Source organism: Monomorium pharaonis, chromosome 1 (assembly GCF_013373865.1).
Source record: "Monomorium pharaonis isolate MP-MQ-018 chromosome 1, ASM1337386v2, whole genome shotgun sequence".
Taxonomy (NCBI): domain Eukaryota; kingdom Metazoa; phylum Arthropoda; class Insecta; order Hymenoptera; family Formicidae; genus Monomorium; species Monomorium pharaonis.
In genome coordinates this window covers 28,235,350-28,261,953 of record NC_050467.1, presented here as the reverse complement: position 1 = coordinate 28,261,953, position 26,604 = coordinate 28,235,350, and the positions used below count along the sequence as shown (strand labels likewise).

The 26,604-nt window shown below is 29.3% G+C and overlaps 1 protein-coding gene across 1 annotated transcript; it reads left to right on the top strand.

Annotated features, from left to right (window-relative positions):
* The first annotated feature begins 10,202 nt into the window (after positions 1-10,202).
* On the top strand, positions 10,203-15,143 carry LOC118646409 (putative uncharacterized protein DDB_G0282133). Its single transcript, XM_036289198.1, has 4 exons — positions 10,203-12,712; positions 14,116-14,382; positions 14,548-14,805; positions 14,922-15,143. The coding sequence occupies exons 1-4, from the start codon at positions 12,589-12,591 to the stop codon at positions 15,101-15,103; spliced, it is 831 nt and encodes a 276-aa protein (XP_036145091.1). The 5' UTR covers positions 10,203-12,588; the 3' UTR covers positions 15,104-15,143.
* The last annotated feature ends 11,461 nt before the right edge of the window (positions 15,144-26,604 follow it).

The window sequence follows — 26,604 nt, the reverse complement described above, 5'->3', positions numbered from 1 at the left end:
ATTTTTGAAAGGTAACATGTCAGTGCATACAAAGGAACATGTAACTTTAATGCTTGCAGAGGAAAATATAATTGTTCAGGGTGATTGGCTAACCGACATACATATGGAACATTTTCACCAGCTTTTACGAAATTGTTCAGAATATACACCTGTCGAAACATGGCGAATACAATTACTTGATACGATACAATCTATACCGATAGACAAAAAACATATACAAATATTATATAGTTCATCTAGTGAATTTGATGGACATTGGGTATGTAGCTATTATGATCGAAAAAATATATTTATATATGATTCCTTAAATAACAGAACATTGCACAAAGATCATGAACAATTCTTGAAAAGATTATTTCCAACATACGATTTTGAGAAACGTTCAGTCAGGTTTCCGACTGTGTAACAACAACCAAATGGTAATGATTGTGGTGTTTTTGCAATAGCTTTTGCTATTTCATTATTACATAATATTAAACCTGAAAAAGTAAGATATGACCATAGTCTAATGCGTTCGCATTTATTAAAAATTTTTGAATCTAATGTGATTGAGCATTTTCCTCAGGATTTAAAATATGGTGTTCCTCAAAAAGTACTTCCATTAGCAGTAATAAAAGCAAGAAAAGCTATAGCTAATACTCAACGTATAAAGAGATATTTATCTAAAAAAAATACTTTGAAGAATGAATGTCATGATATTGATGATAATCTGGTTAAAAAATGTCATATGGATGAATATGATTCTTCGAAGAATAAATGTTATAATATAGAAGATAATCGTGGCAAAAAACGTTATTTAGACGATGATTTGGAAAATGTTTGTCTTGAAAAGCGGCTTCAATATCAACAAATTTTAGAACAAAATCGGGCTAAGCAACTGGATCGATATAAGACAGATTTATTGAATAATCATGCTAAAAAGCGACATCAATATAAAAAAAATTTACAAAAAAACCGTTTGCGTAAGAGAATACATTATTTTATACATTCACAACATGAACGAGATAGATACAGAAAATATTCCGATCGTAAATGGTTGTATAATAAACAATATTATGAGAAAAAGGTGTTAAAATTTAATTCTGTAAAAAAATATGTTGGTCAAAATATTATTAAAAAATATAGTAAATATTGGTCAAAAAATTACATACATATGCGTAATCCTGTGATAATAATGGATATTATGAATAAACTTCATATTAAAAATAAAATTTAAAGACGATTAGAAGCTGAAAGGATTTTGCGTTGGTCTATGCATATTAGAAATAATTATATTCACAATATGTATAAAATATTAACTGTATTAAAAAAAAAGGCTGAAGTACACTTAACTCTCGTTACTGAGTGTTTAACAATTGATGATAAATTACATGCGTTATGTGGTATATCGGGTCATACAGTTTCTTCTGAAAATTATTTTATCGATTCTACATATAGTGAACAATTTATTTCACCACAACCTTTGATAACAAATGTGAAAGGTCAAATTATAAATATATTACCCTTGGTAGAAGCACAAGCTAAAAAAGCATGGTTGTGTAATACTTCGTGTAAAATTGATTTACTTGTAATTGATCGTTATAAAAAATTTCTCGAAGCAACAAATACATGTACTTTAAAGAAAATACCAGAATTATTACGCAAAATTTGTCAGAAATGTACAGTAAACAATTTGACTAACAAATTAGGTCATACACAGGCTTGTTACATTAATCCAAACCTTTGTAAAGCGATGTCTCTTTCTATTCAATTATTATCACCTCATTTTCCAAAGGTGAGATTTATTAAACGTTTGATTTATCGAATGAGAGCAGACTATCGAAAGTTAATAAACCTAGAAAAGGCTTTAAATTCTGGCGATATCGATACATTAAATGAACTTATAACTTTGGCACAAGATCGAACAAATATGTACAAACATCATCAAAGTTTAATTGATTTAAGTGATGATGATATTATTTCTAAATATAGTAAAGCATTTAAAGCGTTGACTAAACGTTCCATGGACACACCTCGATATGTTTGTGCTTCATGTGAGAGACTTTGCTATAAGAGAAATGTATCTGAAATTAGTAAGGTTAAAACCCAATTAGATATTCCAATTTGGAGAGATTTAATGGCACATATAAAAAATCTAAATATTGATCCGCAATACATATGTCTCTATTGCCAAAGAAAATTCCGTAATGGATTAATGCCTGCTTATTGTATTTTAAACAATCTATTTATCCAAAATGTTCCCGAAGTAATATTGTCTCTTAATTCATTTGAAAAAATGTTAATACAAAGGGCTAAAGCATTTCAAACTGTTGTTAAAATGGGAACTGTGATGAATAAAAGGTTGCCTCATAGACAGATGGTACAGAAAGTAAAAGGTAGAACATTTCATTTACCATTACCATTAGAACAAACAATGAACAAAATTTGTTCGAAAACTGATGCGATAAATAAAAACAATATAGAATTGTACATTTTGGTTAGAGGTATTCCGACAAAAGCAAAAATTATTTGGGAAGAAATGGTAAATCTTAAAAAAGTATTTGATGCTTTGGTATGGTTAAAACGTAATAATCATCTTTATAAACACATTATACTGCCAGATACTTGCGATGGATTATGTTCAGAAAAGAATGTAGAATTTTTTGAAATAAAAGAGACAGAAAATGATACTGAATTTGTACCGGATAATGATGATAATAATGGTACATTATTGAATTTCAAAATTGAAATGCAAGAAACAAAAAATAATGCAGAAGCTATTGTTTTAAATCTTCAAGGTGACGCTATGTTAACTCAGGTTACCGATGACAAGGAGAGTTATTATGAACAGTATACCATTTATCCTTTATATGAAAAAAAAACACGTGAAAGTGCTAACGCTTTGTATCAAATGTTAAAAATTGAAGAATTACCTCTGGATAACCGTGAAAAATTTTTAGATCTATTATGTTTTCCAGATTTATATCCTTTTGGTGTTAATGGACAACATGAAACTAGACAAATTAAACTTTATGAACATGAATATATTAAATGTCGTTTGACTTCTAAACATCCCCAATATAGATTAAATCAACAATATTTGTTTTATTTATTAAATAATGCGAATAATCGTCAATTAAAGCGCGGTATTTATCATAAATTGAATGTAACCAATTTGCGAGATCGTTATACGGCTTCGGAATATTTACAAGCAGTGCAGAAAGAATTATTGGAGTCTGATTTGAGTACAATATTTTCTACTTTGAGAAATACGGCACAATATTGGCGTAGACCAAGATATGATTTAGAGTGCATGATACAACATTACGGACCTGCGACATGGTTTTTAACATTGAGTCCTAGTGAATGGATGTGGGATGATTTAGGTTAATACATTCGTGAAGTAAATGGTTGGTGCAACGATTCGTCTTCGACTAGTGCAACGATTCGTCTTCGACTCGTTACTAGAGATCCTGTATCAGCGTCGAGATTTCTTGATAATAAGTTTCGAGCAATGATCGATTTTATTTGTTCCGAAGATCATCCGATTGGAGAAGTTACACATTACTTCTGGCGACGAGAATATCAAGGTAGAGGGATACAACATTTTCATATGTTAATTTGGATTAAAGATGCACCACTTATTGGTGTATCTTCTGAAAAAGAAATTTCTGATTTTATTTTACAACATATAACTTGTAAAATGCCAGATAAAAATATTTCTCTATTATTATATGAGCGGGTTAATACATACCAACAACACAAACATAACGATTATTGTCTTCGTTCTAAGAAAATGGGACGTAAAGTTGGTCGTATATGTCGTTTCGGATTTCCTCGCCCTGTTACGGATACATTATGTTTAAGAGATGTTGTAAGTTCGATAGCAGGTAGGAAACAGTTAAAGTCTAGAAGTAGGCTTTATGATATTCCTCGAACGGAGAAAGAGGGTTATATAAATGACTATAATCCCCCTACTCTTACTGCATGGAATGGAAATATGGATATACAATATATTGGAGAAAATTCAAGGTTTATTAATATGTACATAAGTAAGTATGTAAGTAAAGCAGGACAATGTGAATTGTCTGAAAATATTCTTGATTGTAAAAATCAGACAAACAAATCGATAGCGAGCTGTCTTTGGAATATTGGATTACGATTTTTAAATAACAGAGAATGTGGAGCTCTTGAAGCTGCTGATACATTGCTAAGTATTCCTTTATATGGAACTGATCGAAATACGACGATCAAATGGTTGGATACGAATCAGATAAGATATAGAAAAGTCAAAAACGTTAAGGAAGTTGAAGCTCTCGATGGAGATTCTACAGATATATTTTGTGCGTCTGTAATAGATGACCATTATCCACATGGACCGAAAGAATTTGAATCGATGTGTTTATATGAATTTATGCAATGGCATGATATTACGAAAATTAAACCACAAAGTAAAAATATTAAATATTACAAAATGGATAATGGTTATTACCTTAAACGGCGACAACGTAGACATCTCATTAATTATTATAAATATGATGTTAAGACGCGGCCGGAAAATTATTTCTTTTCATTACTTCTTATGTTTCAACCATGGCGAAAAATGGAAGATCTTAAAAATGGTTGTGATACTTATGCAAAATCATTTCATAAGGTAAAATTACATCTCGTCGAAGCATTGCAGTATCATGAAAAAATGGAAGAATTGAAAAAAGCATGTGAAACTGTGAAGGAATTGGTTCAACAGCAGATTGACGAAAAACAGCATCTGTCTCAAGATGATCCTGATAATCCGATAGGTGTTCAAAATATTCAAGCTGGTGAAGCAATGCAAGATTTTAAAGATCTTGGTGGTCACGAAGAAGAAATCGATATATCTGAAATGATTTCAAAATTGAATGCAGATCAAAAAAGAGTATTTGATAGAGTCATTAATACCGTGTCAGATAAAAAATCGTTATTACGACTATACGTTAGTGGAGAAGGAGGCACTGGTAAAAGTTTCTTGATTAAAACTATTAAATGCTGGATAAAACAAAATCTTAATAAGGATACTGCAATAGCAGCGCCCACTGGCATAGCAGCATTTAATATAAATGGTTTGACAGTACATAGGTTACTTTAATTACCTGTTGAACATGGTTCTACTCCTAAGTATAAACAATTAGCTGATCACGTATTAAAAGTTTTACGAGCAGACCTCAAAGATGTTATTCTTTTTATAATTGATGAGGTATCAATGATATCTAATTTAATTTTATTGTATATACATTTTCGATTATCTGAAATATTTGATACTATTGATTGTGATAATGGTTGGTTTGGTCAAGTGCATATTCTTCTATTTGGAGATTTGCTTCAATTACCTCCTGTACATGAAGATCCTGCCTTCGTAGATTTATCAAATGTAAAAGTTAAGAAATTTCTTGGTTCCTTAAATGCTGTTAATTTATGGACTACTTTATTTGATTACGATGAATTAACGATCAATATGCGCCAACAAGGGGATGGATCTTATCGTGAATTACTTTCGAGAATTCGTATTGGTTTACTGACAAAATCTGATTGTGACATTCTTGAAAAAAGAAAAATATCTTTTATAGGTAAGTCTTTCAAAGAAAGATTAGGTGAATTATGTAATTTTATTGATAATTTGCCTTCTGATACCATTTGTTTACTTCCTATTTGTCATATGTGTGATGTTCTTAACAATGCAATGTTAAGTCATATTGCTTCAAAAGAAATATTATTAATTGCTGAAGATGACATTGAATGTATTCCATATATCAAAAAAAGAGTAACAAAGTTATTGGCGGATAATGATGATGATAATAGTAGGACAGCTGGGCTTTTCAAACGAATTACAATTAAAATTGGAGCGAAAGTTATGATAAGACGTAACATTGATGCTAGTTTAGGTCTTGTAAATGGTACAATTGCTACAGTTATTTCAATTGTACAAGATCCATCTACAGATTATGTAGAAAAAATCAAACTTCTTTTACCATCTAATTTGGAATATTTTATTGAAAGAGTAAGTGTCAAATTTCAAGTTATGGAAAAAGCATTTGTTATTAGAAAACAATTTCCAATATCTTTGAGTTATGGTATTACCATTCATAAGGCTCAAGGATTAAGTTTACAAAATGTTGTTACGGATATAGGTAATTCTGTGTTTAGTTATGGTCAAATTTACGTTGCATTATCCCGAGTGACATCTATGGATGGATTGCATTTGATTAATTTCGACCCTTCGTGTGTAATAGCTAGTGAAGAGGCAATTATTGAATATAATCGGTTAAAACGAATACATAAACCGGAAGAACAAGTTATTACTATTTCAAAAGAACGATATCATAAAGTTAAAGATACGCCATGGACATTATGGAAGACAATTACTTCCGTTCAACAGTCGGATCAAAAAGTTCGACGTAGTACTGCTTGTTGGATTCTACGTGGTTTTCAAAATACTGACAAAGTTTCATGTTATGCAAATGCTGTATTGCAATGTTTATTTCATTTAAATATTATTAGAAAACAATTATTTAATTCTGATAAATTAGATGCTTTAAGTATTTTAGCTCACCGATATGAAAATGGAATACATAATTTGAACACCTATGCAATACGGGAATACTTAGGAGAGTATTTTTTAACTTGTATTAAACGAGATGTATTCGATTTTCTTACAGCTCTTTGTACAAAATACGATTTTATAAAACATTTGTTAGAGCATCAAGTTATTTTTACTACTCGATGCAAGTTATGTAGTAATACAAAAGTTACTACGGATAATAATGTTATTCTTTCAATTCCTGTTAACAATTTAAAGAAAAAAAGTTTTAATCTTAATGATTTATTAAATATATCATTTTCACATTGGTTTGAATTACATGATAAATCATGTGAACGTTGTAAAGGAAATGAGTTATTATTTAAGAAAGAAATAAAATTGACAAAACAGATAGGTATTGTATGTTTAAGTCTATTTTCATTACAAAATGGTAGTTTAGTAAAAGTACCGCAAAAATTTAATTTATGCGCTATCCCGACAAGTAAAATATTAATAGCTGGACAAGTATATAAAGTTATGAACGCTATATTTCATCATGGTTCATGTATTGAAAATGGTCATTTACACAAGTATGTGTAAAGAAGGATTGTGCAATTGGATTGAAGCAGATGATGTGCAAATTACCAAAAAGCAATGGCCTAGAGGTGCTAAAGATATTTATATATTATTCTTAGAAAAAGTTGATAATAAATAATAATATATATTCAGCAAAGTATAATATTCTTAATTTAATATAAATATTAATTTTTATAAATATGTTCAGCAATGTAATCATATAATTTAAATTTTAAATTTAATGAGAAATTATAAAGCGAGTTTCTTAATTCATTGATTGATTTTTGTCTTATGTGTAAATGTTTAAAGTTATATTTGTGGATTCAGAAAAGTATATATTTTTAATTTAATATAAATGTAGTTTTATAAATATTTAAAAAATTGAGAAATTTCGAAGCAAGTTTAATTTATTGATTGATTATTTGTATTATGTGTAATGTTCCTTTTACACAATAAAGTTGTATTTGTGCATAATGCAATTTATCTGTTACATCATAGGTTAAATTTGAAAGCTCATACATATATATTACCTACATTGAATTAGTTTAAATTTCATAAAAAGTATTATCTTGAATTTATTTGATACATAAATAAATGTGATTTGTTCCATTCAAAGGTAATATATATTATATTTTTCATTAAATTAAATCTAACCGATACATGCATCAAATTCAATCTAAGTGGTCTACAAACACTACAAAATGCGTGATATCCCTACAAAATTACCTTTTTAAAAAAGGTAAAAAAAGGCGCCAAGTGTTTGGTTTTTCCTTTAAGCAAAAAAATTATTGGATGGTTCAACCTAAGTAATATAATCAACCTAAGTATTATATACTATATGTGTCAAATTCAACCTAAGTAATATATACTAAGTGCGCCAAATTTAATTTAAGTAATATATATTTTCCTTTAAGCAAAAAAATTATTGGATGGTTCAACCTAAGTAATATAATCAACCTAAGTATTATATACTATATGTGTCAAATTCAACCTAAGTAATATATACTAAATGCGCCAAATTTAATTTAAGTAATATATATCTGAAATTGAAATTTATACTCACACAAAATTAATTCTCTACAAAAATAGTGATATCTGAATTTAAATTCAACCTAAGTGATATTTTCTTTTAAGGAAAAAATTACAAGTTTAAGATAAAACTTAATCAAATTCAACCTAAGTGGTATATACTTTTGGAAGATTCAACCTAAGTATTATAATTAAATTTATACTCACACACACAAATTAACTTTTCTACAAAAATAGTGATATCTAAATATTTTGCGTCAATTATAAGAATAAATATTTTTATAGAAACTAAAACATTAATACTATTCTTTAGCCAGTTTTTATAATACAAAAGCATTTTATAAATTTGACACTCTAAAATGAGAGTATTACGTTTTTTTTTCTCTATAAAAGTAATGATATATATAGAACATGCGCCAACTATAAAGTAGATTTTTATACGAATGTTATTCTTTGGCTGGCATTTATAATTTGATTTTTTATTAAGTCCGTATCAGACTAGAGATTTATATTGAGATTGAATTGAAATGTAACCAATTAGTTGGTTCTAATTAAATCTCAATCTCAATCTCTAGTCTGATATGGCTTTGATTGTTTTAAATTTGTCTTTAAATACAAATTTCGTTATTACGAAGTATTTTAACAATAAACTTAAGAAGATTCTTAAATATAAGATTAAACTATAAATATTAGCCTTTTGTATTAAATTATTGACTACTGTGCGCCGATACGAGGCTGCTGTGCGCCTGCAAAAAACAATTGTCAGGAAGCATATTGGCAAGAAATAAAGGAGATAATATTGAGCTGGCAAATAAGTTTTAATACAAATAAATTATAAATATTACAAACAGATACTTTAATACAAATAAATATTTTACTACAAAAACTTGGCGCTGCTAAACCGAATAATTTGCCAGTTCTTTCTTTTTCTTTAGTATGTGCATCTGAATGTGTGTGTGTGTGTGTGTGTTTTTTTTGCTTTAATACAAAATCATTTTCTTACAATCTAACTTACATACTAATATTTTAATAACTAATTTAATTAACTAATGTTTTAGTTTCTATAAAAATATTTATTCTTATAATTGACGCAAAATATTTAGATATCACTATTTTTGTAGAAAAGTTAATTTGTGTGTGTGAGTATAAATTTAATTATAATACTTAGGTTGAATCTTCCAAAAGTATATACCACTTAGGTTGAATTTGATTAAGTTTTATCTTAAACTTGTAATTTTTTCCTTAAAAGAAAATATCACTTAGGTTGAATTTAAATTCAGATATCACTATTTTTGTAGAGAATTAATTTTGTGTGAGTATAAATTTCAATTTCAGATATATATTACTTAAATTAAATTTGGCGCATTTAGTATATATTACTTAGGTTGAATTTGACACATATAGTATATAATACTTAGGTTGATTATATTACTTAGGTTGAACCATCCAATAATTTTTTTGCTTAAAGGAAAAACCAAACACTTGGCGCCTTTTCTTAAATACTTCAATAAAACGGTACGATTAAAAGAATAACAAGAACTTTAGAGGTGTCTCTGACCTATTTCCCTGACTCCGTCCTCACGCACGACCGCAGGGAAAAACGAGTTATTAAAATTATATAATATTATACACAAAGATCTCAATGTAGCAAAGTGTGACATTTAGCTAATCATATACTTACAATCTATTTGATTCTTAAAGGTATGTGTTTAGTTTATGCTGTCTTCGATACACAACGAATGATGACCCTTATGCTACACAATGTGCAAACGCACTTAAAAATGTATTTTTGTTATAGAATTGCATTTCTATTGTATTATTACATTTGAAATGAGAATTTGCGCAAAGATGATGTATTGAGTGAGGTTTTTAAAATTTGAGCAGGAAGAAAATGAGACTTTTAACAATTCTTATACTTATATACATATATCTGATTCTAATTGAAAGGACGTAATGTTCTTTTGCAAGGATATTTCATTCGTGGGACGGATACATTGTAAGCAATTGTAAGTCTCTTGCATCATGGATTTTTATTTTGATTTTTGAGAGTACATACATGATTTATTTAGAAATCAACAATATTATTATTATTTATTTTTGTAACAGTATAATAAGTTAAATTTCCTATTTATTACAATTTTGAATGTTGAATGTGCATGATAATAATATATAATAATAAATTTTTATTGTATATAAGTATGTATGTTAAGAGTACAATTGCGGAATGTAATAATATTGTATTATTGCGTGAGAATGCATAATGTGAGAGCGGCGGTTTGTAATTTAAAGTGAATATTGCAATTTAGTAGCATTGTACAGTTGTATTTATCAATTTTAAAGCACTTTATATAAACGTAATTATAATATTAAATAAACAGATATTTTAACGTAACGTTTTTGTATATTAATTTAACGTATATTATAATACCTGGTGTTGATGAAATTGTTAACCTTACTATTGGAATTTTGTTTAAATTATCCGCAATCTGTTGCAATTAAATTTGCTCTTTAAAATGATATAGAAAAAGGGTGTTAAATATTTATCCATTTAAAATTATATCCTAACTTTTATTACAAAGTAACGAATTATGCAAATATGTAGATATTTCATGAGAATTTAAATATTCTGGATTTTCTATTTATTTGAAAAATCGTTGTAATTTTTATCACACTTACTATTAGTTGCAATTATGGAATTTAATAGCATTGTACGGTTGTATTTATCAAATGTAATTGAATAACATCGTAGAGGTGAAAGAATTGATGTATAATTAGTAAAATTGTATTAAAGTATGTATTGTAAAAATTTATATTTGTGTATTGTTATTATTATTTAAGCCGCTTGAGTTGTCTATTTCGGATTATTGTCATAGCTGTAATAATTTAGCATCTTAATTCGGTGGTAATTTTTAATTTAATTTGTGTAAATGACTAAATTTGCAAAACGTGCGGCGACGGGACGGCTACGGAGGTACCATACATCACAGTATTAAACAGAAGTTGTATGAAATTGGATCTTGGCAGTGGTGAAATATGACTTCTAATTATTCCTTTTATTCTTTTTCAATTCTTTTTTTAAATCAAACTATTTGATAATCTCTGTTTAATAGATTGGAAGTATAATTTTATAAAGATATTTTATTTCAACATATTTTGGAGGAATTTTTAACATGTATTTTCTCACTTCTAACGTTATAAATGTAGATGTTTTCAACGATTACTTAGGAGCTTTAACAACTATTTCTTTCAATCTGATGGAAATATTTTACTGAAAAGTTAATAAATTTTTGCTGAAATGTATTTGTGCAGCAAATCATTACTGTGCTTGCGCCCTGCCTAGTAACGAGCAGGAGTACGTTTCAAAATGTAACTACAGTAACCAAAACTATAGTTCACGTAAACTATAGAGTTTTGGTTATTGCAGTTTTGGAACGTATCACAGTGCGGTTACGAGATGCCGCCAATATACGCAGATTCAAAACAAGATGAAGAAGAAGACGAAGCCGTTACTAGTCGTAGAGTAAAGTCGTCCATCTCGCGCCTTTTCCGAGTGTATCTAAAAATATGATATAAATTATTATACCAGACATTTTCCTGATCTAAAACACTCCGCCTTTGCCACAATATCATCGTTTCAATCAGTTCGAGGAAATGTTTAACCATTGTCAGTAGGGTTATGTTTTGGGTCGTGTCTACCGTTCGTTTATTGTCGTTTACTTGCTGTTGTTATCTTAAAAATCTGATTATTAATATAGCATTTTATTGGCGTTGATTTAATAAGCAAAATGTATAATCTAATACGTACGAGTTCATACTACAGTGTCTACAGTAAATGGCAAATGAAGAAAAAGTGCATCAAAAAGTCAGGCATTATTGCAACTAATAGTAAGTGTGATAAAAATTACATCCATAATTTTTCAAATAAAGAGAAAATCCAGAATATTTAAATTCTCATTAAATATCTATTTGCATAATTCGTTTCTTTGTAATAAAAGTGTAGGATATAATTTTAAATGGATAAATATTAAAAACCCTTTTTCTATATCATTTTAAAGAGCAAATTTAATTTGCAACAGATTGCGGATAATTTAAATAAGAAAATTCCAACAGTAAGGTTAACAATTTCATCAACATCAGGTATTATAATATAAGTTAAATTAATATACAAAAACGTTATGTTAAAATATCTGTTTATTTAATATTATAATTATGTTTATGTAAAATGGTTTAAAATATTATAAAGTTCAAACATAAAGTTCATAAAGTTATTTATACCTTGTTTTTATAAATTATATTTTACAAATTCATCGCTAGCTGTTAATTCCAATGTTACATTAAATATTGGAATATCGAATGTGGTATCTGAAATCGAAGAAGGCACTTGCATTTTGTCAAGTAATAACTGTGACAGTTACCAGTGCAATACAAACCAAAAGTCTGATTGTAATTTAATGTTTTGTGATAAAACTAATAACAAAAATAATATTAAAGATTTTGCGTGTTTGACTAAAAATGCTCCTGCTGTCGATGATAATTCTAATACATTGATTGGTAATAGCAACAACATGATGAGTGGTAAGTCTATGATACATATACTTAACCCTTTGCGGCACACATTTTTCTATTAATCGGATTTTTATGAAAATTGGTGTAGAAAGGTTTTTAGGGTCGCTGATTACGAATCTGCCATCAGATTTCAACGATTCTTTTTCAAAATTGCGGATTTCATATGGCAAGTCATGATTTTGAGTATTTTTTATCGGTTTTTTTATGGAAATAGGTATACAGGGATTTTTCAAAATACTGATTACGAATTCACCATCAGATTTCAACGATTTTTCTTCAAAATGGTGAATCCAATATGGCGATTTACGATTTTGAGTATTTTTATAGGTTTTTTATGGAAATTGATATATTGAATTTTTTAGGGTCGGAATGTTGAAAAATTTCGGACTTTCTTACTTTTTTTTTACAAGAACAGATGTACAGAACTAGCTTTTTTAGGTTGATTATGTGTAGATCAGATTTTTGAAATTTAAATATGGAAAATTTCAAATAATGAGTGATAAAAAATGTTTTTTTGAAATTATATATTTTTTCATTTTTTCGACAATGGTACATAGAACATAAAATTTTTTCATAAAAGAAACCGCACTTAGTTTACTTCAGAGACACGAACATGGACGTGGCGGTCATTGTCTCCATTTTCTTTTTTTTGTATTTTTGTATTTTACAATTTTTTTTCCCACAATTTACTTTTTTTATTACAGTTAGCACAGCAAATCAATTTTTATATTCGTAATTAGCATTTTAAAAAATCCCTGTATATTTCCATAAAAAACCGATAAAAAATACTCAAAATCGCCATATTGGATTCGCCATAAAAAAAAATCGTCGAAATCTGATGGTGGATTCGTAATCAGCGTTCTGAAAAATCCCCGTATACCAATTTTTATAAAAAACCAATAAAAAACACTCAAAATCGTAAATCGTCATATTGGATCGCCATTTTGAAAAAGAATCGTCGAAATCTGATAGCGGATTCGTAATCAGCGACCCAAAAAACCTCTGTATACTGATTTTCACAGCTTCATGATTCTTCCTTCTTTCTGACATACATTTTTTGTAAAAAACACACACTTTTTTTCACTTTATTTATTTATATAACAAAATTAACTAATAATAAAGGAAAATTATACCTTACCAAATATTACTAAGACTCTTACTAAAGTAAAATTACAAGAAAAAGTAATAAAATACAGTATTTGGTGTCCGAAAAATTAAAGAAATGACTTCAAGATAGGTGGTCGATATATCGACCACCGTGCCGCAAAGGGTTAATTGGATTATAATACACTGTATAACAAACATTTTAGAGGCATTTTTTTATATACTTTGCATGACAACTACATTTACAGCTTTTGCAATATAACTTCTAATAACAATTTTTCTATTTTTTCATAAATTTTGTTTAACAGATTCATTGTTAGCTGTTAATGCTACATTAAATATTGGAACAAATGTGATATCTGAAATCGAAGAAGGCACTTACATTTTGTCAAGTAATAACTGTGATAATGAACAGTGCAATATAAATCAGAAGTCTGATTGTAATTTAACGCTTTGTGATCAAACTTGTGACAAAGATAATATTAAAGATTCTGCGTGTTTGGCTGAAGATGCTTTTCCTGTCGATGATAATTTCATTACATTAGTTGTAGATAGTAGCAACAACATGATGAATGGTAAGTCTATGATACATATACTTAATCGGATTATAACACTCTGTGCAACAAACATTTTAGAGGCAGTTTTTTTTCATATACTTTGCATGAGAACTACATTTACAGCTTTTGCAATATAACTTCTAATAACAATTTTTCCATTTTTTCATAAATTTTGTTTAACAGATTCATTGTTAGCTGTTAATGATACATTAAATATTGGAATAAATGTGATATCTGAAATCGAAGAAGGCACTTACATTTTGTCAAGCAATAACTGTGATAATCAACAGTGTGATACAAACCAAAAGTCTGATTTGACGCTTTGTGATAAAATAAATGAAGATAATATTAAAGATTCTGCGTATTTGACTGAAGATGCTTTTCTTATCGATAATAATTTCAATACATTAGTTGTAGGTAGTAGCAACAATATGATGAGAGGTAAGTCGATGAAAATTGTCAAATATTTATTGAATGTATGGCAAAAATTGGATTAATAGTAAGAATCAATAAATTAGGCATAAATGCTACATAAATACATAAATTTTATTTTTCAGAATCACTAATTAATAACGCTTCTATCTGTTTTACTACTACATCAAATGTGAATCACGATGTCGAAAATGTTTCGAAGATATCGTATAAGCCCTCTCATATAACACAGGGCGCTAAATATTGTGATAAATTTAACTCTATTGTTACGTCCGAATATTTTAGTGTGAGTGGACGTAGGGGATGAAAAATAGAGGATGTTGATTCCGCCCTGCGAGAGGAAATAAGAGAAGAAAAAAAAAAGAATTGTTTATTTTATGTACATTCTTTTATTTACGCTGGAGCCTATGTTTACAGTACATGGCTTCCAGGCTTGCCTTCCTGACGAAGGTTTGTGGGCTACAGTATATCCGGTGGGTGAGAACAATAAGTGTACGGTCCCGCGGAGGGGTTCGTCTTGGGTTATCCGGCACCTTGATCTAGTGTTGGGTGCTTGGAGAGGTTTTATCTGGCACCTAACGGGCACCGGTCGCGTCCGTATTCTCGTTGGAGCGACGTCAGAACCTCGTGGTTTCGCGGGTTGTTTTTGGTTTGTTTTTATTAATTTCTTTTGTGGAGGGGGTAATGTGAATGGGCCCGGTGAAGGGGGGTCCCAGTAGGTTATGGAAGTGGTGTCCGCAAATGGAAGTTGGTCAAAAACTGATGGATCGAATTCTCCGAAAGAGTAATATTTTTTCTTTAGTTTTTTAAGGTACGCCCTCCATCCGCCCTTATTTTTGCCCATGGTTTTTCTAAAAATGCGGTAGCCATATTAATTTCCTCGATCGTGGTGGTAATTTTTATCTTAATGGTGAGCGCGAGGTTATTCTTATAAATGATTTGTAGCTGTAAGAAGTTCGGTGTAAGGTGAGAATAATTAAGAAGAAAAAAAAGGGGGGGGAAGGGTAAGGAATTATAACAGTAAAGCGCCTCAGACAGGCCAAGCGCGATACTGAATGGGAGGAACTTGTTAATAGAAACGTGCTTCAGACAGGCCAAGCACGATACTGAATGGAAGGAACTTGTTAATAGTAACGTGCCTCAGACAGGCCAAGCGCGTTACTAAATGGGGAAGGAATGGAAAAATTTGTGATGGTACCGTGCCTCAGACAGGCCAAGCACGGCACCGTAAATAAAAAAGGATGGGAGAGTAATATGGGGAAGAAACATAAGAAATTACAGAGATCCGTTGTTAAGTTGAATATAATTTCCGATACTTCTTACAGTTTATACTCACAATATTTCTATATAATTCGCTAGTTGAAGAACTTCTATGTGATTCGTTTTTGGTCAGAGTGACTTCTGCCAGACTATCGGATTAAGACTAGTCGAATTTCACCAATTTTCGCTCGCTTATATATCGTTAGCTTGGTGATGGTGCGGCGAGGGGATAACAAAATTCGGGGAAATTAGGGTGGTAAATCGTGGAGCAATTTGTCAATTATTTCCGAAATTATCAATATTATTATTTAAAGAAATCATCTGTAATGCATTATTTTAGCTTGCTATTAATATTCTTTTGTCGCCTTGTTCCTATCTTTGTTACCTTAGGAATTATTAATCCGCCCTTTTTTCACTATAGAGATTTATAAGACTTTCCGTAGCGCATGCTGATTCCGCGTGATTAATAGTATGAATGAAGTTGTACTTAAATCGCGAGATTTCATTTATAAATATTAAGATTAGGAAAAAGGCAACTGTATTTTGAAGCATATCTCCCCTTTTCTTTTCTTTTTGACCATTATTAAGTAAAGAGAAAGTTTTAACTAATTTAATCTATTGTTTAGTTGATACTTTATATTTGTTTTAGATTTTTACATGTGTTTTATCCAGAATTGTATTTTGGTAGCAATTGTATGTATAAATTCGACTCCAGGATTTACCCTTTTTTTCGATGTCCTCTTAATCCGCGTGATTACAATCAAATTATAATATTAATAATGCTAGAAATGCTCGGATTTGAACATGTGAGCGCGTCACGCTTGCGCCGCGTGGACGGTGTGCGGACCGCGACGAGCGCGTGATTGAGCGCGCGCTTGATCAGCTGATCGCTGGATGAACTTAATGTCTCTAATTTTTCGTACGCGCACAGCACGGTTGTCAGGTGGATGTGGAGTCTTCTTGTATTTCATTTTTTCCTTGCACGCTGCCCGAATGGCGCGACGGGGGAGGGGAATTTCACGGGCGGCCAGAAAGAAAAGAAATTTTCTGCGCCGGACGTAACATCTATAATTTATGAAAATGCTGAGAAATTTAGAAGTCATAAAAAAACTCCCAAGATCTTATCAATACAAAATGTACATACTAATCCTCTTATAAAATAGCCATGTAACCCTAAAGTTGCCTGCTAATCGCGATTGCATTGTTGCCTCTTTATTCCGATCGCGATTGGCTGTCTCGCGCTTGACTCGCTTCGTTCGTGTGTGAAGTTTGACAGTTTATATAGTTGACAGTTTTTGACAGTTTGACTGTTTAACGAGAGACGGAAAGACACAAAAAGAAGCAAGAAAAATACCGGGAAAAAATTACTTAGACTGGAAGATTATAAAATAGCAGAGAGTATTTGTTTTGAATTGCAGATACGTTTAACTGATGCTTAACAAAGTAAGTTGAAATTTAATACAATATATTATGACATATTTAATTTAATATAATAATATTATGATATAACCATTTTTGTATCACCATCGCTGTTAGAAGGGTAAGGAAGAGACGTTGGACGCCACGACAGAAACACGTATTTATCAAGTAATTCTTAATTATCTTAATTATTTTTTTTGCCAATACATTAAATATAATTATAATTTTTTTATTTGTATTGATTAAAAAATTGATATATTGTTATGTAAATGTATGTATATTAATTAAGTTCTTATTATAATAAGTTTAAATATATAGTTGACAATTACAGGCATTACTGCTAAAAATATTGTATGGCGAATTAAATAACCTCGCAGTTGAGAATATAAAATTAAGAAAAAAAAATTGTGTGGTACGAAAAAAAGAGAGAAAGAGAGAAAGAAACGGGAAACAAGATAAGGATCGGGATTAAAATAAGATAAGAAAAAAGAAGGTATAAATATTATGTTATTGATATTGATAAGTATACAAGAATATAATTAATGCTACTCGAACATGTTAAGTTTTTGTTTCAATATTTATAATTGGTAAACATTTTCATTTCTTAAATAATTTTCGAATAAATTTTTATTCTTTGGAGGATTTTTCGAAGTTTTTTAAATATATTTGATTAATTTTATTGATCTTGTACTGATTTTTGAATGTGTATGTACTTGACGTTTCTTTTTTACTTTTATAAGGTAAAAATATATTTTGGTTATATTTTGGTAGAATTTATCTTCTTTTTGTAAAAATCAAGTGATAGTTTGTTCCTTACATAATTTTATTTAAATTGATTTATTTATTATACATTATTCATTTTTTAATTATAAACATATGTAGATGTACGTAACATTATTAATATTTATATTGAATATACATGACTATACGGCAATCATATTTGTTAATGCACATATGTATAAATTTTAATAACAATATTAGTAAAACACAATATAAACACAACAAATAACATTAATATATGTATAAATTTTAATAACAATATTAGTAAAACACAATATAAACACAACAAATAACATTAATATAATTAAAATTATATATGTATATGCATGTATACAGGGTGACAGCTAACCGGCAGCCAATCTGTAATAGATAGATATATGTATATATATATATATAGATATACTAATAGATAGATGTATACAAATATACTAATAGATATATTAATATACAAATAAACGTAAATATATATATATATTTATGTTTATTTCTATATTAGTATATCTATACATCTATCTATTAGTATATCTATATATATCTATCTATTACAGATTGGCTGCCAGTTAGCTGTCACCCTGTATATATGTATATACATATATAATTTTATTTATATTAATGTTATTTGTTGTGTTTATATTGTGTTTTTACTAATATTGTTATTAGAATTTATACATATGTGCATTAACAAATATGATTGCCGTATACATGTATATTCAATATAAATATTAATAATGTTATGTACATCTACATATGTTTATAATTAAAAAATGAATAATGTATAATAAATAAATCAATTTAAATAAAATTATGTAAGGAACACTATCACTTGATTTTTACAAAAAGAAGATAAATTCTATCAAAACCTTATAAAAGTAAAAAAAAAACGTTAAGTACATATACATTCATAAATCAGTCGAAAGATCAATAAAATCAATCAAATATATTTAAATACGTCATATATAATTATATCTAAATTATTTCTTCATAAGATAATATTAATGTGAGTTTTTAATTGCAATCAATCCAATTAAATCGCTACATTCAATTTTGAAATATCAAGATTTCTTTCTCGTAAAAGTTCAATAACATTATTTTCTTCAGATCAGATTCATATGTAATATACACACATGTAAATCCAGTTTGCCATTCAAGAGGCTTTACAATGTGCCTACATACAATTTCATTTTACTAAAACAAAATTATTATGTATAATGTAAATAATGAATTTACGAGAAAGAAATCTTGATATCTCAAAATTGAGTGTACCGATTTAATTGGATTGGTTGCAATTGAAAACTCACATTAATATTATTTCAGGAAAACATAATTTAGATATAATTATATATGACGTTATATATAATTATATGTAATTATATATGATTTATATATACCAGCATATATAATTATATATAAATTATTTATGGGCACTATATATAATTTATATATAATTTATATATATTTATATATATTTTTATATATGGACTCCATTGTTCTTGCCGGCTTATATCTGAAGAAATGCAAATGCTTTATATGATTATATATAATAATATCAGGTCATATCTGATTGTACCTATTGAAGTTGAGTAATCATATATAGATATATATATATAATCCTATAAAGTCATATATAGTTTCATATATGAAAGAATAAGAACAACTGAGTCTATATATGAATCTTTCCGAGAAAAAATAATTATATATAATTATATCTAAATTATTTTTTCATGAGATAATATTAATGTGAGTTTTCAATTGCAACCAATCCAAATAAATTGGTACACTCAATTTTGAGATATCAAGATTTCTTTCTCGTAAAAGTTCAATAACATTATTTTCTTCAGATCTTCAAATGACATTATATACAATCATATAAAAAAATGGCATTACACAATCGTATACGATTGTATGTAACCATATATAAACATATATAACCACATAGCCATATATAATTATATACAACCACATATAATTATATATAATCATATATGATTATATATAATTAACATTATATACAATCAGATTGTATGTAACCATATACAGATATATAAATATTTATATATAAATAACCATATATAGATATTTCTAATGAGTAAATCATAAAAATAGTGGCAGTCCTCTTCCACATCAGACAGGAACAAGAAGCTAATTTTTGCTTGCCTTAACCACGCTACGAGTGATCTTTATGTAGCCGATCGACTGCACTTTGCTCCTGAGAGAGTACGCCGCCTATCGACGGCGCCGCGCTCTAACTAGCGGGCAAGTCTGCATATCTAATTGTATATGGCGCCATATATAATGCTATATATAATTATATATAGGATGCTCACATAGCATTATATCTGGCGTCACATACAATTATATAAAATTAGATATGGTGCTATATCTGATTATATATGGACCCAGATTAGCCACATTAATATATATGGCTATATATGACTATATAGTTGTATATAATGCTATATATAATTATATACAAAATGCACTACTAACACAGCATTATATATGGCGCCACATACAATTATATACAATTAGATATGGTATTCAGTTAAACGTACCTGCAATTAAAAATATACATTTTACATAACGATATATTAATTTTTTAATTAATACAAATAAAAAAAAGAATTATAATTATATTTAATGTATTGGCAAAAAAGATAATTAAGATAATTAAAAATTACTTGATAAATATGTGTTACTGTCGTGGGGTTCAACGTCTCTTCTCTATCCTTCTAACAGCGATGGAGTAACAATATAGTACTGGCACCCGTAATAGTTCTAGAGTTCCTGATAGATTTCAGCAATAGTTCTGTACATTAAATATATTTAAACAGTTTTTTAATTTGGCTGTTGGCATTGCACTACAAGAGTAAGGTACCACTTTTTGGCGAGTTTCAACTAACTTTATGGCATTTTCTAACAGTACCGCAATAGTTTCAAAGCTTTTTATATGTTTCGTCGACAGTTCCGGTCTTTAAGCATTTTTAAACAATTTTTTTATTAGACGGCTGGCACCGCACTACAAGAGTAAACTACCATTTTATAGCGAGTTCCAGACGAGTACATAGCATTTTTCAATAATTCTGTAATAGTTCCGAAGCTATTTGCAAGTTTCGTCGACATATCAGGTTTTTAAGCATTTTTAAGCAATTTTTTTATTAGACGGCTGGCACCGCACTACAAGAGTAAACTACAATTTTATAGCGAGTTTCAGACAACCACACAGCATTCTCCAATATATTTCTGCAATAGTTTCAAAGCTTTTTGTAGGTTTTATCGACAGTTCGTTTGACAAACAATGGTATTTATAAGTAACCTCTTTTTAAACCTCTAAGGATAAGTATTTATACATGTCATGAATTACTGGTTAACAATAGAGCGACATTGTAAGTTGATTTACAAATAAAATATTATATTAAAATTAAATATATTTGACAAATAATATTGTAATTATGTTGGTAATTTAACTTAAACAAATCATATGACTTTTTAATTTAATATAAAAAAGTTTCTCAAAATTAACTTTTACTTTAACTAGAAACAAATTAATCTTAACGTAAATTTAATAGAATTAGTATTTATTTACGTAACTTTTAACATAATAAAATTCATTTTATAATCAATTAAATTTCATTAACTTAGTTAAAAATTAGATTAACTAACCCAACTCTAAAATTTAAAAAATGTCAATTACATTACTAACACATATTCATATCTGATAGTGCGAGACAGGATCAAATAAAAAATTGTTTAAAAATGTTTAAAGACCGGAACTGTCGACAAAATCTACAAAAAGCTTTAGAACTATTGCAGAACTATTGAAAAATGCTATGTACTCGTCTGGAATTTGCTATAAAATAGTAGTTTACTCTTGTAGTGCGGTGCCAACCGTCTAATAAAAAAAATGTTTAAACATGCTTAAAGACCGGAATTGTCGACGAAACCTGCAAAAAGCTTTGGAACTATTGCTGAACTATTGAAAAATGCTATGTAATCGTCTGGAACTCGCTATAAAATGGTAGTTTACTTTTTTAGTGCGGTGCCAGCCGTATAATTAAAAAATTGTTTAAATATATTTAATGTAGAATACAGAACTATTGTTAAAATCTATCAAAAACTCTAGAACTATTACGGGTGCAAGTATAACTGCTGTTAAAACGTTCAATTTTTATTAATGAGGTTACATAGCATTTTTCAATAGTTCTGCAATAGTTTCAAAGCTTTTTGCAGGTTTCGTCGACAGTTCCGGTCTTTAAGCATTTTTAAGCAATTTCTTTATTAGACGGCTGGCACCGCACTACAAGAGTAAACTACCATTTTATAGCGAGTTCCAGACGAGTACATAACATATTTTAATAGTTCTGCAATAGTTCCAAAGCTTTTTGCAGGTTTCGTCGACAGTTCCGGTCTTTAAGTATTTTTAAACAATTTTTTAGTAGACCGCTGGCACCGTACTACAAGAGTAAACTACCATTTTATAGCGAATTCCAGAAGAGTACATAGCATATTTTAATAGTTCTGCAATAGTGTTAAAGTTTTTTGTAGGTTTCGTCGACAGTTTCAGTCTTTAAGCATTTTAAAAAAATTTTTTTATTAGACGGCTGGCACCGCACTACAAGAGTAACCTACAATTTTATAGCGAGTTTCAGACGAGTACTTAGCATTTCTCAATAGTTCTGCAATAGTTCCAAAGCTTTTGGCAGGTTTCGTCGACAGTTCCGGTCTTTAAGTATTTTTAAACAATTTTTTAGTAGACCTCTGGCACCGCACTACAAGAGTAAACTACCATTTTATAGCGAGTTCCAGACAAGTACATAGCATTTTTCAATAGTTCTGCAATAGTTTCAAAGCTTTTTGCAGGTTTCGTCGACAGTTCCGGTCTTTAAGCATTTTTAAGCAATTTCTTTATTAGACGGCTGGCACCGCACTACAAGAGTAAACTACCATTTTATAGCAAGTTCCAGACGAGTACATAACATATTTTAATAGTTCTGCAATAGTTCCAAAGCTTTTTGCAGGTTTCGTCGACAGTTCCGGTCTTTAAGTATTTTTAAACAATTTTTTAGTAGACCGCTGGCACCGTACTACAAGAGTAAACTACCATTTTATAGCGAATTCCAGAAGAGTACATAGCATATTTTAATAGTTCTGCAATAGTGTTAAAGTTTTTTGTAGGTTTCGTCGACAGTTTCAGTCTTTAAGCATTTTTAAAAAATTTTTTTATTAGACGGCTGGCACCGCACTACAAGAGTAACCTACAATTTTATAGCGAGTTTCAGACGAGTACTTAGCATTTCTCAATAGTTCTGCAATAGTTCCAAAGCTTTTGGCAGGTTTCGTCGACAGTTCCGGTCTTTAAGTATTTTTAAACAATTTTTTAGTAGACCTCTGGCACCGCACTACAAGAGTAAACTACCATTTTATAGCGAGTTCCAGACGAGTACATAGCATATTTTAATAGTTCTGCAATAGTTCCAAAGCTTTTTGCAGGTTTCGTCGACAGTTCCGGTCTTTAAGCATTTTTAAGCAATTTCTTTATTAGACGGCTGGCACCGCACTACAGGAGTAAACTACCATTTTATAGTGAGTTCCAGACGAGTACATAACATTTTTCAATAGTTCTGCAATAGTGACAAAGCTTTTTGTAGGTTTCGTCGACATTTTCGATCTTTAAGTATTTTTAAACAATTTTTTTTATTAGACTGCTGGCACTCCACTACAAGAGTAAACTACCATTTTATAGCAAGTTCCAGACGAGTACATAGCATTTTTTAATAGTTTTGCAATAGTTCCAAATCTTTATGCAGGTTTTGTCGACAGTTCCGGTTTTTAGCATTTTTAGGCGATTTGTTTATTAGACGGCTGGCACCGCACTACAAGAGTAAACTACAATTTTATAGCGAGTTCCAGACAACCACACAGCATTCTCCAATATATTTCTGCAATAGTTTCAAAGCTTTTTGTAGGTTTTATCGACAGTTCGTTTGACAAACAATGGTATTTATAAGTAACCTCTTTCTAAACCTCTAAGGATAAGTATTTATACATGTCATGAATTACTGGTTAACAATAGAGCGACATTGTAAGTTGATTTACAAATAAAATATTATATTAAAATTAAATATATTTGACAAATAATATTGTAATTATGTTGGTAATTTAACTTAAACAAATCATATGACTTTTTAATTTAATATAAAAAAGTTTCTCAAAATTAACTTTTACTTTAACTAGAAACAAATTAATCTTAACGTAAATTTAATAGAATTAGTATTTATTTACGTAACTTTTAACATAATAGAATTCATTTCATAATCAATTAAATTTCATTAACTTAGTTAAAAATTAGATTAACTAACCCAACTCTAAAATTTAAAAAATGTCAATTACATTACTAACACATACCTATCAGATACCATAAAATTGGCTGAAGTTTAAATACCATAGCGTAGTATTCATATCTGATAGTGCAAGACAGGATCAAATAAAAAATTGTTTAAAAATGTTTAAAGACCGGAACTGTCGACAAAATCTACAAAAAGCTTTAGAACTATTGCAGAACTATTGAAAAATGCTATGTACTCGTCTGGAATTTGCTATAAAATAGTAGTTTACTCTTGTAGTGCGGTGCCAACCGTCTAATAAAAAAATTGTTTAAACATGCTTAAAGACCGGAATTGTCGACGAAACCTGCAAAAAGCTTTGGAACTATTGCTGAACTATTGAAAAGTGCTATGTAATCGTCTGGAACTCGCTATAAAATGGTAGTTTACTTTTTTAGTGCGGTGCCAGCCGTATAATTAAAAAATTGTTTAAATATATTTAATGTAGAATACAGAACTATTGTTAAAATCTATCAAAAACTCTAGAACTATTACGGGTGCAAGTATAACTGCTGTTAAAACGTTCAATTTTTATTAATGAGGTGCCAGGGGAAAATAGCACCTCATATTTTCAAATATCAATTTTTTTTAAATAAATCAACGGAACTATTTCTGAAACTTATCAGGAATTCTATGAAAAAACTTTATGTATATACATAACTTAGTTAGAAAAATAACCCATCAAATTGATATCAAATTAAGGGAGAATTGATATAAATTGCATTGATCAAATCAAATTGATGTCGATTTGATGGTTATTTCTCACTGGAAGGGTTAGAAAGATAAACAGAAATAAAATAAAAGTAGGGAGTTAGTCCATGATAGCGAGATTTAAGTGCGGAAACGAGGCATTAGGGAATAGATATTGGAAAAAGGAAAAAGTGTAGGCTATACAATTTAAAAGTAGAGACTTTAGAACCAATATTAGAAGAATTTACAGAATTGCGAAGACAAAATTTCTCTGTTAGGAAAATGTTATCAGAGGTAAATATAGGTACAAAATGGATGAAAAATGTATTAAAGACGAGAAATGACAAAGAAAAGCGTAAATAGTCATTAAGAGTCCTATGTTATTATGTAATTAAGCTATGTAACCTTTTTTCAAAGGCCGAAATGTTTAAGAAATAAACGAGTTGTATATATGTTATATGCAATAGTAATTTTATGCAGGGTGTAATAACAAATAAAAAAATAACAGTTGGCGCGCGCGAAGCGCGTGCATGTTCTAGTATCCTATCTAAAAAAGGAGATGTTAAATCAAATCGAATTTATTGTTGCCGCTTTTCCAAGATGCTGATTGGCTGTCTCGCTATCTCGTTGTTAAGTGCGTTGTGACTTTCTTCACTTCGTGTCATTTCCAGCTGTCAAACTACTTCGTGTCATTTTCAGCTGTCAAACTGTCACTTTTGATAGTTGATTGAAATAATTACAAAAAATCAGGGAAAAAGAAAAAAGAGCCAAATAAAAAATATACGAGAGGAAGAGAGAGAGAGAGAGAGAGAGAAGTAAAAATCCTTTCTAAAAAAGGGCATGGCATCGATACTCGCATCTCTCGAAGTATTGTTGTCGCTTTTCCGCGATGCCGATTAAACGTGTGTGAAGTTAGCATTTCAAAGTTTAACATCTCATAAAAATACTGCAGAATTACTTGCATCCAGCATAGTTCTACAGTTCTTGATAGGTATCAACAATAGTTCCGTTGAATTATCTATTTTAATTAAAATTTTATAAATGAGATGCTAACTTCCAAAATCACATAATAGCATCTCACCGTATTTTGAATATACGACCACAGAGAAGACTAAATCTATAGAGTCCTATCATTTAGAGACGTTCTATCAATAGTTCTGATGATTAAATTAATGAAAAAATAATTTTTTGTTACAAAACATACGTATATATGCGTGTACGTCTGCGCACGTGGATTTGGTGCAACTGGCATCTCAGATAGACAAAATTAATTAATTTA